The 16,208-nt window shown below is 43.6% G+C and overlaps 1 protein-coding gene across 1 annotated transcript in view; it reads left to right on the forward strand.

The window, feature by feature from the left end:
• The first annotated feature begins 745 nt into the window (after window positions 1-745).
• Window positions 746-16,208, forward strand: part of LOC138259477 (cytochrome P450 2G1-like) — a 320,857-nt gene continuing 305,394 nt past the window's right edge. Inside the window, exon 1 of the mRNA XM_069207247.1 lies at window positions 746-1,011. Coding sequence (XP_069063348.1) covers window positions 805-1,011 — 207 coding nt within the window. The 5' untranslated portion in view covers window positions 746-804. The remainder of the gene's footprint in view (window positions 1,012-16,208) is intronic.

Here is a 16,208-nt window from a genome sequence, read left to right on the forward strand (position 1 = left end):
TTGCCATAAAGTTGGTGGTAGCAAGCTGTACATCAAAACAAGTTATTGTCTGTAATATAGTTTGTCAATTATACCTGTGCTTATACAGTGCATAGCGCCCTTCTTGGAATAGTCCTGCATTTCAAAGATTGCCACAAAACTGTTTATCCAATTAACCTGGCAAATATTACATAAAACAGTTCAGTATTGCACTGATAATTGAATCACTCAAGGTGAAAAAAATAATATTTGCAGTGAACAACAGATGTACAAAGACTGGTTTTTAATTTGTCAGCTAACACAATTACCATTTTGGCATTTGCCTTTGAGTGCACATTTCGGTGCAAATCTGCACTGTGACCACTGTGCACTGTAAGATCTGGTATATTTGGCGTTTCTTGGAAACATGCTAAAGACAGTTTTAATTCCCTATGCTTGCAGGTAACACACATCACTGTAGCAAATGTATTAATACCCTGAGCTATCTCGACAACATCATAAACGTGCCTTTAGTATGAAACACAGCAATGCAGTCCTTTGTAAAAATGTTTTCAAAATGTAGTACTAATTTTTCAATCTATAAATAGGTCAACCAAAGTGACCTGTCGTCTTAATGCAAGCTTTTGCTCTGCCAAGAAGGTTAGAGTTATTGTGCTGCGCAATTTGCAATTTGCCAACTGACCTACAGCCTTTCAAAGTTAAACATTAATTTATTTTCAACTGTGCAAATAGCTTCTTGTGATAATGTTTTAGTATCCCCCATCACCCTACAACACAAGCCACAAGTCTTATTTTTTCCGGAGCACCCATTGCTACTCTGGGAGCATGGCTACTTCTTTCTCAGTTATGGAACTCGGAGGAGGCAGTGGCATCTCCCTTTGGCTGGTACTCACCCTGACCACCGTTATTTTTTTCGTGGTCTGGAAATCCACCCGCCAGAGAAGCAAACTACCCCCTGGCCCCATTCCAATTCCGTTTCTTGGGAACCTGCTCCAATTGGATGGCAAAAACATGAGCAAATCGCTTATAAAGGTATGGAGGCTTGATGTTAGCTGTTGTTTTTTGGAAAAGGTATGGTTCAAAGACTTGGTGCATTTTCCTTCAAAAAAGCCCTATGTGGTTTACAGCTCCAAAATGTTTTAAATACAATTGACATGTAAGTTTAATTTGTATGTGCTTTCACAGTTGACTATATGAGTGTGTTTTACAATGCAGTTTGTTGAATATAACACTTCTCCAGTGCCTAATTTAGGATGCACTTAAACACATTTATTTATTGCAATATAATCTCACATGGCAGATTTAAATCCTTTTAGAAGGTTCTTCTAGTATGTGACCAATTCATGGCCCACTAGGTTTGAAAATGTGTTTCTTTAAAGTTCAGTGAGAATTGTTTCTTAAATTAATGTTCGTATCTTTTTTGCCATTTGCAATTTTCATTGGTGCCAGCACAGTACGGTTGGAACATTATTTCACCATCAAAATGGCTTTCCACTCCTTACATCTAATCTAGGAAGGCCTTGAGCCATTTCAATCAAACTGATTCTAGTATGTGCAGCCACATAGATACCATAAATGAAGGAGCCAATCTGATTGTCACTGGAGACCTATTCATATTGCTAAAGTTAAGTAAATCAAATACCCAAAAGGTGATTGCACAGTGAGCACGGGCCCTGCATCCAGGCATACACTTGTCTACTTAGAACATCACATCAAATACACAAAAGATGATGGGAGGTATGTTTGCAATAAGTCTAACCACAGGCTAACCCTTAGGACAGCATTCCAACCAATCATTCTTCTGCCCACCTTGCCACCTCAGTTTGGACTCAGCCATATACAAATCAGAGTTGACCATGTTCCAGTAAAAACAGTCCTGCCCCAAAATGCATTTACCACAGCAGACTTCTCTTCCATGAGTGTGGAGATATCCACAATTGTAGATCCGATTGAAGGGAAGAAAGTAGGGGCTTTAAGTCATTGGTTGGTTTTGATTTTTAGGACCACCCTCGAACATACCTTTGTTGGCATTTCAAAATGAGCTTTGAACCCCTTACCTACATGAAGAAGGTGAGAGATTTGCTCAAGCGAGAGCTGAAGTAACCCCTCTTCCAAGGTGGGAAGGGGAACAGATCAATCCCAGATTTGGAAGGAGAAGGTAGTTGAAGTGATTTTCTGTTAGTTGAAAAAAGTGCATTTCAACTGAGCGTTCAACGTCACATTTGCAAATTTCTGCAAAGGGGGAATACGACTCCATGGGGCAATTTTCATGACATTCCCAGTACTATTTCTGGGAACCTGTGTCTTGTGCAGATTTTCACATGTACTAATGGGAATGTTTCTGAATAGTGAAAAGTAGTAAATCTGTACTGGTACCTAGGGGTACATTTATGGATGCTGATTTACTACTATTTTTGGTCACTAGGATTTATGTTTTATTGTACTAATAGTTGAAAAAAGAAAGCACATCTTTAGGCACAATTTTGCATGTTTAATATCTGCATTCACATGGAAATCAGAACAGAATAGCACAAAACATAATATTATTTGCCATCTCTACTGGAACAGCTTACAAACCCCTGCCTACCATCAACAAACCAATACTGCTCACAGACATTGCAAGAATCTACAAAATTATTAATCATATAAAGAACACCAAACGTTTTTGAATATGCAATAAATCAGTGCAATTCCACACAGCTCACCATCTTCCATATCTATTAATTAATTTATGACTTATGTATTGTGTCTGTAGAAGGCTCATGCAACTAGGAGAAGCTACAGACAACTGTCAACAGGGATGTGGAGTGAGAGAGACAAGCAGCCCATGAAGTGATTAGAGTTGGTGTGACATAATCAGTGCTCTTCAGATTGAGGATCAGGCAGGAAACATAGTTTTGCACTCTTTGTAGCATGCCCAGGGTTTTGGCTGGGACGCCAGTGTAGACTCCATTGCAACAGTCAATGCAAGAGTAGATCAAAACTATGGGAGGACACATGTGATGCTTAGTTTGTAATAGGTTGGAGGATAGTTCATAGATGAAGAACCTGAAAGAATGCACCATTGACAACAAAGTTTATCTGAGTAGAAAAGGGACGAAAATGATAAAAGATGATTCATAGATTTCTGAAAGATTTGGAGGGGATAGGAGAGAGAGTAAAAATTTTAAGATCAGATAGATGATTAGAGATCTCAATTTACAGGTTACTGTGGGAGGTTCGTGGTTTAGTGGTTGTTAAAGGAAGAATTATCATCCATTGTTCACATGTTGGAGTCAGACAAGAACTTCTCTGTGAATCTCAAGTTTTTGAGGAGTTTGAAATACATTCGTCAGTCACCAGCATACATGTGTTGGTGGACATTAGGGCTTTTGAGGGAGCAAAAGGAACCATATAAGCATCGAAGAGAGATGGAGTGCTGGATCCTGGGAAATCCCCAGGTGAAGGCTGTGATTTTCAATGAGAGTGGCCAATTTTCACCTGAATGGTGCAGTTGGCATGGAGTGATGGAAACTTTAGAGTATGATGTCTCTCAGCTAAATTCTGGACTTCAGACAAGGAAACTAAATTGTTATGTTGATTACGTAAAGGCTACAGACAGGATCAGAAGCATGAACGCACAACTGTTATCTCTGTCAGAGAGGTGTTATTTTCTGATGTTCAGTAGTTCTGTTTAGTTTCTTCCTCCAGGACTAAAGCCTGAGTGCACGTCACTTGGGAAGTTATTTGCCTCCCCCAAAGTAAAGAGTTGAAAGGCAACCACTACTTACAGATTTAGATAGAATGGAGTCCAGAGATTGTTTTATAGTTGGCAGCGACATTTATATTTTGTGTTATGTTGCTCTGGTTTCCCTAGGAGGGTCTGCCAAGGTGGAGGGGATTGTACAGAGGCGTAACAGTAGCATGTTTACATTTCTTTAGCTCAAATCCAGTATTCAGTGATGTATTGACAAATCTGATGATAATCAGTGCTAGAACAGATTGTCAAAGGTTATGGTTTTTACATTGCAATGATTTGATGGTGTAGCCACAGGCTTGAATTTGTGAAAGATTTTTTGGATTTTATCTTCAGAAATATTGTTGAATGAGTGGTATTTGGACAAAGTATTGAGTTAAAAATATCAGGAGGCACAACTATCGGAAATTAAATATTGTGAGTCACAAATATTGTGAACATTTTGAAATAAACCGGGCAAACCCAGTAACTCAGGAACCTGGCTACATATTTTTATAACAACAAAAGTGGTCTCTGAAGGGGAAGTGCAGCCCTTGACTTCCTCAGCAGTGGTCAAATAATGCAAAACCCTCCTAATGGTTAAGGTTTGTTGAACAACTCATACCTTCATTTTGAACAGATCCACAAAACAATCAAAAGTTGCCAAATTCAAAACTATTTTGGCTTTCATAATTCAGGTGCTCCTCATAAGTGACAGCGCAGTGCAGGTGAATAAAGTGAACTAGATTGCACCAGTGTTATTTAGAAAATTATTTGTATATATAGATATATATATATATAATGTGAACTTCTATGCAACACCCTTAATACAGGTGTCAAAAATCCACTAGCAGCCTTAAAATCAGTCCACAATTGCTTTACGTCGACGCTTCGACCCAACCTACAACATTTATTCAATATGGATCATTATCAGGATGATATGTTTGTGTAGGAAACATCCCAATAATATAGGCAGGATTCACAATTTCACAATATCATCAAGCCAAAGCCAAGAAAAAGCAGGTAAAACTGAGAGGGATAAAGGAACCTTCCAAAACTCACCAAAAAACACTCTTGTCTTTAATTATGCTGCCAAGTACAATCATCAGGCAAGCTCTAATCCACTAATGAGTCTTAACCGCATCCAAGCACCAAAGGTGCCTGAGGTCACCCTGGTAACTCGATGTATCATGGGAAATTAATCCCTTGGTAACTGCGGCCCATTAGAAGGATCGGGCTTATTCGGAATGCGAGTGTCGGCTGGAAAGGACCAAGGGCACAAATATCGTCGATAATAATATCGATTTGTGAGGTAATATCATTTGAGATACTATTCATGTTTTTAATATTGTTTTCACTAATAGAGTGGTTAAAAATATTGTTTTTGAGTTATTTTATAGTGTTTTAGTTGATATATTAATTTTATGTTACTATTGCTTCTGTAAATTTTATTATCGTTTTTACAATGTAGATTGGAATTTTAAGTGATTTTGAATTTTTTATTCATTTTTTAATAATAATTTATAGTGTTGTAGAGGGCTATTGGGTTTGTAGGGAGATAGAGTGGGAAGTTAATTAGGTAATAGTCATTTACGAATTGTTTAATCAATTTGATTTCATAATATGATTGTGAATTATTATGTAATGTATGTAATTTTTCAAACCACTGCCCTCATCAACTGCAGGGACTACCTGTCTCAGGAGTCCTTCCTTCTACCAGGAATCTCAAGGGGAGAAGGCGAATCTCTCCCAATGTGTGCTATTTAACTCTAATTTCTGTCTCGCATCGCAGGATGAAACCAGGATACACCCGAACTGCACCCTGGTGAAACCCCAGGCCAAGGGCAGGTACATCTTCACACTTCATTGACCAGAAGAGGCTGGGATGGGCCATCCCCCTTGGCTGGAACTCGAGAGGTCTTGGAGGTCCTGTTTTTCACTGTACTTTTCTATCACAGGAACCTTCAGGTTCCTTTTTTAGATATGTCTCTTAGCTGTTAAGCTACGATCAATTATGATTGACTGCTATTCGATGACCCTTTATTAGATTACTACTGAGATTCTTGTTGCATCAGGCCAAGCCCAGTGAAATTATTTATAATTTTTATGTTGACATTGGGGGTTTGTTTTGTCTTTCTAGTAGTAGCATTATTATTCTATTCTATTGTTGCTAGCTATGGGAAAGAGCCAAACAAAACAAGAATAAATTAGCTAAACAGCTGTTACTAACTGTGATCGAAGAAGTTGGCAACTTACTAAAGAAGTGTAAGCCGTACTGTGCAGTAGTGGAAGACTTTCAGGCCAAAACATGAAACAAACTGCATTAAAAAAGGGCCATGTTTCAGAAGCTGTTTTCCTGCTGCAAATGGCCCATTTCACAAAATTGGTCCTTCTGCGACAGGAAAAATGCAAATTGAAATGTACTTGAACTTGTTATCGCATCACAATTTGGGTTTAGCAATTCCATATTAGAAAGGGGGGTGTAGAGGGCATCCCTTTCTAATACCTTATCACTGTGGTAGGTGTGGATTTTTTTTTTGTGATCAAAATGCAGTCACAAAACATTCACAGTTTACCACCAATTTCAAATTTGTGATAACCTAAGGGACCCTTTCCCTTTGTGAATGTTTGTAAAAGCATTTTTTAAGAGTAGGCAGTGGTCCCACAGACCACAGTCTACTCTTAAAAAACATGAAACCTTTTATGCACAGACCATTTATGGAAAATGGGCTGCATTTAAAAAAAAAAGATTGCTTTATTTAAAAGCAGTCACAGAAATTGGAGTTTTCTGACTCCAGCAGGCCACCATCCCTGTGAGTTTTGCGATTCCAATGCATCTCAAAGAGAGACCTAGCTCATTAATATTCATTTCATGAGGTAGGTCTATTTGAGACCCACTGGGAATTGTAAATGAAACTCAAAAGAGTTTCATATATATGAAATTGCGATTTCCTAATTGCAATTTGCAAGCAATCACAATTTGGAACTCGCTATTTCAAACTTCCGTACATGTGGTCCAAAATTCTTTCAGGAAAAGGTTAAAGCCCATGTAGCCAGACGTTCCTTCTTCCAATGATAATCATTTTCAGGATATTAATGCTGTGTGCACAAGTAAATTTACCTCTTTGTTGCAGGATGGTTCTAGCTGTAGTATGGAGCTACCAGAGCACTCCTTGACTTTGATGTGTTATGCAGAGACCCAAATTGCATACATGTCACAAATCACAGGACTGCTTGATTCCAATTTCTAGTGAAATTGTTACTTTTGATTGCGTCATTGAAACATGAGGTTGAGACTAAGGGTGGGAGAACTCACAGAGTTTCACGGTGCAAAATTCTGTGAAGTTACATAAAAACTCCCTGAGATTCCGTGGAGTTCCACCCATCCCTAATTAATTCTTCTGCTAAAGTCTACCTTAACCATTAAGAAAACTGTACATGCTGCAGCTGTCGTTAGTTAATGTAATACCTTGTAAGTACACTTAGACACAGCTAATTGGAGCTTTCTTGTATTTGGGCCCATGATTAGTGAGCTGTGAGCCATAATCTATGTGTTTGTGATGCTCGGACTGCCACAGTGTGATCCAGGATCTCGTCAGAAGGAATATTGAGTGGGGTGGCTCAAGCAGGGTGAACCATAGGGAGACAGCTTTCCCTCACCCAAATCTAAGCAATAATAAGCATTATGGAAAGGACACTGTTTTAGTTCTTAATTAGAGCCAGGCTGTAATTTATTTGGTTTATGTGCTGGTCCCAGTAGTGAAATCTCAATGTGTGAAAAATGACTACAGCTGGGTGTGATCAATCTCCACCAGAACAGCCAATCTATATCGGATAATGAAATGTATCAACCAAAGTCGCATGGTATATTTGGAAAATAATTTGATCTACAGATAAATAACACATGAATTAATCAAGTCTGTCTCATTAAACCGTAAGAATTAATGACAAATCCAAAAATGTGCCACAAATATAGGGACTGATTTACTTTCTGCATAGCTTTGATGCGTTTCATGGCACATGCACATACATTCGATACTGTTAGCGATCTGTCCAGCCATAGATCCATCATGCATTTGTTGGAAAGCCAAGATTACTCACGCGACCAACTCATTCTGAGTCCATCCCCGTATTTTTAGTTACATTAGGGCCCTCTTTGCTAGTAACATGTTATTAGCCAAACGGACCATAGCTCAACCAACCCTTCTTCTTTTTACTGGCCATTCATGAGCTCTAGCAGTGGCCCAGAGCTCAACCCTTGCATTGCGTTTACTGAGCCAGACTCAGGGTTCATAAATACTTAACAATTACACTTTGTGCCCATGTACTGGCCTCACCATATTGCCGTTTTATCTCAAATTCTCTGTACAGAACTCCGGCTCTGATTCATCTTCTCTCACACGCATAAGTGGAAACCCAGCTCTGCCACTTCTGCTGAATGTCATCACTGATACCCACTAATAGTGATATGCCAGGAAATGGAGCTTGGGAATCCCAGACCTCCACTATCTTTAGCTTGAACCGTTAGCTCATAAACTTCAGTGTTTTCAAATCATGTTTTTCCCTCTGATATAAGACTTCTTCCCTCAAGCCCAGTTCACATTTCGAGATGTAGCTCCGCAGATCATTCTTAAAAAGGTAAGTGATTTGTCTCATCGAACCCTACACTTATGTGTTGCTGTTTCCCTTGTCGGCATAGTGTCTTCTACACGTCTCCAGGTGCACAGACTTTAGTTTACATACAAATTAACTGAATATAACACGGAAGTAGTAGTTAATCTAACCGGTTTACTTACTAAATACGCCCCACATATTGTAAGTTGCCTAGACTCTGTACGTGTTTTAGCCCCGCAAACCGTAACACCCATTTCACAAGGTATAAGTTAAATAGAAAACAGGGTGGCTGACAAGGATTGGTCCCATACCAATATGAAAAAATGTTGCTACTGCATTGTTAAAACGAGTGCACTTACATTGCACCAAGTTCATACTCAGAGGCACTTTTAATTTGTCTATGGGCCTTTCAGGAGCTAGTTATTAGTTGTTTATTTGTTGGATCGAATTTACAAGAATTCATTGACACAGTGTAGGAAAGTAGCATCTTGCCTGGCATGTTACCCCCATTTTTACTGTATGTATGTTTGTTTTTGCCTGTGTCACTGGGATACTGCTAGCCAGGACCCCAGTACTCATAAAGTATGCCCTGTATGTGTTCCCTGTGTGGTGCCTAACTATATCACTGAGGCTCGGCTAACCAGAACCTCAGTGTTTATGCTCTCTCTGCTTTTAAAATTGTCACTGCAGGCCAGTGACTAATTTTACCAATTCTTATTGGCACACTGAAACACCCTTATAATTCCCTAGTATATGGTACCTAGGTACCTAGGGTATTGGGGTTCCAGGAGATCCCTATGGGCTGCAGCATTTCTTATGCCACCCATAGGGAGCTCATATAATTCTTACACAGGACTGCCACTGCAGCCTGAGTGAAATAACGTCCACGTTGTTTCACAGCCATTTTACACTGCACTTAAGTAACTTATAAGTCACCTATATGTCCAAACCTCACTTAGTGAAGGTTAGGTGCAAAGTTACTTAGTGTGTGGGCACCCTGGCACTATCCAAGGTGCCCCCACATTGTTCAGGGCAAATTCCCCGGACTTTGTGAGTGTGGGGACACCATTAAGCGCTTGCACTACATATAGGTCAATACCTATATGAAGCGTCACAATGGTAACTCCGAACATGGCCATGTAACATGTCTAGGATCATAGAATTGTCACCCCAATACCATTCTGGTATTGGGGGACAATTCCATGCATCCCCGGGGCTCCAGCATAGATCCAGGGTACTGCCAAACTAACTTTCCGGGATTTTATCTGCAGCTACCGCTACTGCCAACCCTCAGACAGGTTTCTGCCCCCCTGGGGCCTGGGCAGCCCAGTCCCAAGAAGGGAGAACAAAGGATTTCCTCTGAGAGAGGGTGTTACACCCTCTCCCTTTGGAAATAGTTGTGAAGGGCGGGGGAGGAGTAGCCTCCCCAGCCTCTGGAAATGCTTTGATGGGCACAGATGGTGCACTCTCTGCATAAGCCAGTCTACACCGGTTCAAGGATCCCCCAGCCCTACTCTGGCGCGAAACTGGACAAAGGAAAGGGGAGTGACCACTCCCCTGACCAGCACCTCCCAGGGAAGGTGCTCAGAGCTCCTCCAGTGTGTCCCAGACATCTGCCATCTTGGATGCAGAGGTGTGAGGGCACAATGGACAGCTCTGAGTGGCCAGTGTCAGCAGGTGATGTCAGAGACCTCTCCTGATAGGTGCTTACCTTTCTCTGTAGCCAATCCTCCTCTGAGGGCTATTTAGGGTCTCTCCTGTGGGCATTTCACCAGATAACTAATGTAAGAGCTCACCAGAGTTCCTCTGCACTTCCCTCCTCGACTTCTGCCAAGGATCGACCGCTGACTGCTCCAGGAGGCCTGCAAAACCGCAACAAAGTAGCAAGAAGACTACCAGCAACATTCTAGCGCCTCATCCTGCCGGCTTTCTCTATTGTTTCCTGGTGGTGCATGCTCTGAGGGCTGTCTGCGTACACCCTGCACCGGAAGCCAGGAAGAAATCTCCTGTGGGTCGACGGAATCTTCCCCCTGCCAACACAGGCACCAAACTTCTGCATCACCGGTCCTCTGGGTCCCCTCTCATCCTGATGAGTGTGGTCTCTGGAACACAGGAGCTGGGTCCAAGTGTCCCCGACAGTGCAGTGGCCCTTCTATCCAAATTTGGTGGAGGTAAGTCCTTGCTTCCCCACGCCAGACAGTAATCCTGTGTACTATGTGAATTGCAGCTGCTCAGGCTTCTGTGCAGTTCTGCAAGACGTCCTTTGTGCACATCCTAGCCCAGGTCCCCAGCACTTGGTCCTGCATTGCCCAGCTCACTGAGTTGAACTCCAACTTTGTGGGACCCCCTTTTGTTGTGCTGAGTCTACCGTCGTGTTCAGATCTTCTGAATGCCTGTTCAGGTGCTTCTGCGGGTGCTGCCTGCTTCTGCGTGGGCTCGCTGTGTTGCTGAGTGCCCCTTCTGTCTCCTCGTCCAAGGGGCAACCTCCTGGTCCTTCCTGGGCCCCGGCAGCACCCAAAACCTTCAACCGCGATTCTTGCAACTAGCAAGGCTTGTTTGCGGTCTTTCTGTGTGAAAAGAACTCTGCATCCTCCAGCACGCCATGGGACATCTTCTGATCAAAGGAAACGTTCCTGGCACCTTTCGTTGTTGAAGAATCTTTGGCTTCTTCCACCCGGAGGCAGCCCTTTTGCACCTTCATCCGGGGTTTAGTGGTCTCCTGCCCCCCCTGGACACTTGCGTGACTCTTGGACTTGGTCCCCTTCCTTTGCAGGCCCTGAGGTCCAGGAATCCATCTTCAGTGCTTTGCAGTCAGTTGTTGTCCTTGCAGAATCCCTATCTCGACCTTACTGTCTTTCTGGGATAGTAGGGAAACTTTACTCCTACTTTTCAGGGTCTTGGGGTGGGTCATATTGGACACCCTTAGTGTTTTCTTACACTCCCAGCGACCCTCTACACACTACACTAGGCCTGGGGTCCATTCGTGGTTCGCGTTCCACTTTTGGAGTATATGGTTTGTGTTGCCCCAGGCCTATTTTTCCCTATTGCATTCTAATGTGTTCTACAGTGTTTGCACTACTTGTTAACTGTTTACCTACCTGGTTTGGTTTGTGTGTGTATATTTTGTGTATATTACTTACCTCCTAAGGGAGTATATCCTCTGAGATACTTTTGGCATATTGTCACTAAAATAAAGTACCTTTATTTTTAGTAACTCTGAGTATTGTGTTTTCTTGTGATATAGTACTAAGTGATATAAGTGGTATAGTAGGAGCTTTGCATGTCTCCTAGTTCAGCCTAAGCTGCTCTGCTATAGCTACCTCTATCAGCCTAAGCTGCTTTAACACCTCTAATCTACTAATAAGGGATAACTGGACCTGGCACAAGGTGTAAGTACCACAAGGTACCCACTATAAGACAGGCCAGCCTCCTACACACAGTCAAAGAGACACTAAAATAAATACATGACAATATATGCATTAAATGATTTAAAGCAATAACATCAATAAAGACTTATAAAAACAATGTATGCAGTCAATGTATGCCATGGTTGCATGAGCTGTCTTGTGCTTTCTCATGCAGCTATAGGCACTAATGGTTTTCAGGACAGATTTTTGGACAGTCAGATGTTTACAGCTCACAAACCAAGTTGTTCTCAAAAAGACACAGAATGCAGTACCTTTGGATGTGTATCACCAAGACCAATCCGTAAGGCTTCCTGATAGTGTCTGGTCCCCATATTTAAGCAGAATGGTTTAATTCACTTTGCTCTAGCAATTTTATATGCCATTCAAAAACAAGAGAACATGCTGAGCGGCATCTCGTGAAACATTACACACTGGACATGTGTCCGTGTTAGGGAGAAGTTGGACCAGATGCTCGTGAACGATGCCAATGAAAGAGTGTCTAACCTTAACTGGATATAGAGCTTCCTTTGAAGTGGGAGCTGCAGAAAATCAAGATACTCTTTGAACTTGAAGTCCATTTTTCAGTCAGAAAAGTATTAGTTAAGGATCCATGAGGTGGTTTTCCACAATGTACCCTCTGGATATATTGCCAAACTTACTTTTGTACTAATGGGACAGTGCTTGAAGTGACTGAATCAGGCTCAAGCCAACGTTTATCCACACCTAGCTTAGTTAAAAAGGTCTGGATATGCCTTAACCAGGGACATTTAATGCCTGTGTCTTGCTGATTACATTAGTTAGAACAGCCCTATAGTGGGACAATTCTTCCGTAGGCCAGGTCCTTAGCTGAAAAATGGGCTTTATCCTCACTCCGGCCCTCATTATGACATTGGTGGTAAATCCTGCTTACTGCCATGCTGACGGATGCCAATTTATCGCGGCAGCGGTGGATATCCGTTCACCATATTATGACACACACACACACACCAATCCGAAGAATTCAGCCACAGACACAAATTCGCCAGACCAAAGCCCAGTGATAAAATGACGGTATCAAAACCCACACCGTTACGCCAACAGAACAATGCCCACCACATTATGACCCACGAATCACCACGGTGGACATTCAACGGCGGTAAACCATTGGCAGTACATACTGCCACACTCACAATGGAAACTCACAGACAAAACAACACCACATTGGAAAATTCAAACAACACACACCTGACAGCCATACACACACCGCACCCACACACCCACACCACTATAAAACACACACCCACATTACTCACAACCGTTTACAAATACAATTCATTGGCACAAGACTGACACCAAGACCACTTAGCCAACTTGAGCCATACACCACTCACACCCATGCACCACTCACCAACTACACATCACACACCCCAAAACATTACCCAACACACCCTCACGAACACACCTCAAATAACACCCAGGGCACCACAAAGACACCCCCGTTTCACTGAGGAGGAGTTAAGGGTCATGGTGGAGGAAATTGTCAGGGTAGAGCCACAGCTGTTTGGAGCACAGGTGCAGCAAATATCCATTGCATGGAAGCTGGAGCTATGGCGGAGAATCGTGGACAGGGTCAACGCCGTGGGACAGTACCCAAGAACAAGGGACGACATCAGGAAGAGGTGGAACGACCTACGGGAGAAGGTACGTTCCATTGCAACAGGACACCAGCTCGCTATCCAGAGGACTGGCAGTGGACCCCAACCTCCTCCCCCACAATTCACAGCATGGGAGGAGCAAGTCTTGGCAATACTGCATCCTGAGGGCCTGGCCGGAGTCGGAGGAGGACTGGTCTCTGGTAAGTCAACTTTCAACAATTATCACCCCGTTACCCACAGTAACTCTGGACTTCTGGATCTGGACGGTCTACCTGGCCTATCCGATACCACTGGACAGCCGGTTGCCCAAGCCCAGTCACAGACCACCATAGACCCTCCCCCATCAGGAAACAACACCACAGCACCCACCCAGCATACCCAAATCTCTGTCCCCAGGACACGTCAATCATCAGTGTGCCCACCTGTACAGGGTCCGCAGGCTATACCTCGCACACAAGACAATCAGGGACCTGGGGTCAGTGGCAGTGGGCACACGGTTCAGGGGACAGAGGCACAGGCCAACAAGGACACTGGGAGGACTGCTGTGCACCAGGGGAGGACAGGACCAAGGAACCGACTCTCCAGGAGGAACTCAAGAAGATCCTGGGAGCCTACCAACATTCCCAGGACACAATGGGCCAGATCATGGACAATGTGCAGAAGAACAGGCGGCTGCAGGAGGGACAGTACCAGGGGATCAGGGAGGACTTGCAGGCCATCAACACCACCCTGGTCTCCATAGCAGGGGTGCTGGCAGACATGGCCAACATTATGAGGGAGGCAGTCTCACACCAGCGGGCCCCTGCCACTAGCCAGTCATCTGAACAGCCTTCCACTTCCACCGCCGCTAGTGGCCAGGAGGACCTGCCACAGGACTCACAGGCCACCAGCACCCCTCCCCCTACAGAAGGTGAACCACCCCGCAAACATTCCCTGCGATCCAGACCGAAGCCAGAGACACTTACCAAGACCCCCGCCAGGAAATTAGACTCTCCTGATTGTCCCCTTTGTGTCCCACATAGTCACGCTATCCACCTTGAACTATCATTGATCCCTTCCTATGTCCCCTTGGACAATGCACCTGTGCTACAAACAGACTGGCACAATACCCTGGACTTTCCTCCATCATCGCCCCATCCTATTGTACTTCCCCCCTACATGTTAGCACTTAAATAAACACCTTTGATAAAAATAGATTTCGAGTATGTCATGTATTTCAAATATGTATTGATTGAAACATGTACAACCAGTGCAAATGAACTGTACATAGAATAAGCATAGAATTAATTACCTTTAGTTGGTTGTAGTGATCACACCAGGAGTATTTGTCATATCACCAACATCTGCAAAATGAATAGCCAGAGGGAACAGTAAGTGGGCATGGAATTGGGAAAAACCAGCATGCCAATGCCACACAGAATACAACCAAAGTCATTGAAATGTAAAGTTACACTGTCTCACCTGTGTGTCATTGGAAGTACTGATGGATTACAGTTGTTCTGTTGTGCTCATCCTCATCCTCTGCCTCCTCGTCCTCACTGTCCACAGGGTCAACAGCTGCCACAGGGGCATCTCCAGTCTCCTCCTCCTGAAGAAAAGGCACATGGCTTCTGAGGGCCAGGTTGTGCAACATGCAGCATGCCACTACTATCTGGCAGACCTTCCTGGGTGAGTAACACAGGGATCCACCTGTTAGATGGAGGCACCTGAACCTGGCCTTCAGGAGGCCAAAGGTTCTCTCAATAATCCTTCTGGTTCACCCATGTGCCTCATTATAAAGTTCTTCTGCTCTTGTCCTGGCATTCCTCACAGGGTTCAGCAGCCATGATAGGTTTGGGTAACCAGAGTCACCTGCAAATATTGAGGGACAACATTTAGCCACACTCTATCCTATATGTCCCATACCATATCCATACACCAACATATACTGGGTGGGAACCAGGGCTCACCTATTAGCCACACCCTGTGCCTCTGTAGTTGAGCCATCACATTTGGGATGCTGTTATTCCGCAGGACAAAGGCATCATGTACCGACCCTGGATACTTAGCATTGACATGGGAGATGTACTGGCCCACCAAGCACACCATCTGCACATTCATGGAGTGGAGACTCTTACGATTTCTGAGCACTTGTTCATTCTGGCGGGGGGTACAAATGGAATATGTGTTCCGTCAATCGCCCCATTTATATTGGGGATATGTCCCATTGCATAAAACTCAGCGTTCACAGTGGCCAAATCCCCAACCTGGGGGAATGCAATGTAGCTGCACATGTGTTTTAACATGGCAGACAATACTCTCGTCAGCACTATTGAGAGCATTGGCTGTGACATTCCTGCTTCCAAGCCCACTGTCACTTGGAAAGAACTAGTTGCTAGGAAATGGAGCACTGATAGAACTTGCACAAGAGGGGGGATCCCAGTGGGGTGACGGATAGCAGATATCAGGTCAGGCTCCAATGGGGCAAACAGCTCTGTGATTGTGGCCCTGTCCAGTCTAGGGGTGAGGATAATGTGCCTGTCCTCCAGTGTAGCCAAGTCCACAAGGGGTGTGTACACGGGGGTATGTCTCCATCTCCTATTCATCCGCAGCAATAGGAATCTAAGGGACAAAAGAATGAGGAGCCTGTCACAAACTGAACAACAGAGTCACAACAGTAGTTTACAATCTGTATACATGAAATGGGTCAGTGTGATCAGTACAGTATGTGCCTATTTCTCCTGGGATGCAGCATTATTCCATAGGCCTGCAACCCCTGAAATGGGATCCACCTGTCCTGTGGCGGGAGGTGGGAGGGAACCGCCATACAATTCCTCATTGATTAATATTGGGCCCTATGGGGTGCAGTGGCGAATGGGG

The sequence above is a fragment of the Pleurodeles waltl genome, chromosome 9 (genome assembly GCF_031143425.1).
Source record: "Pleurodeles waltl isolate 20211129_DDA chromosome 9, aPleWal1.hap1.20221129, whole genome shotgun sequence".
NCBI lineage: Eukaryota > Metazoa > Chordata > Amphibia > Caudata > Salamandridae > Pleurodeles > Pleurodeles waltl.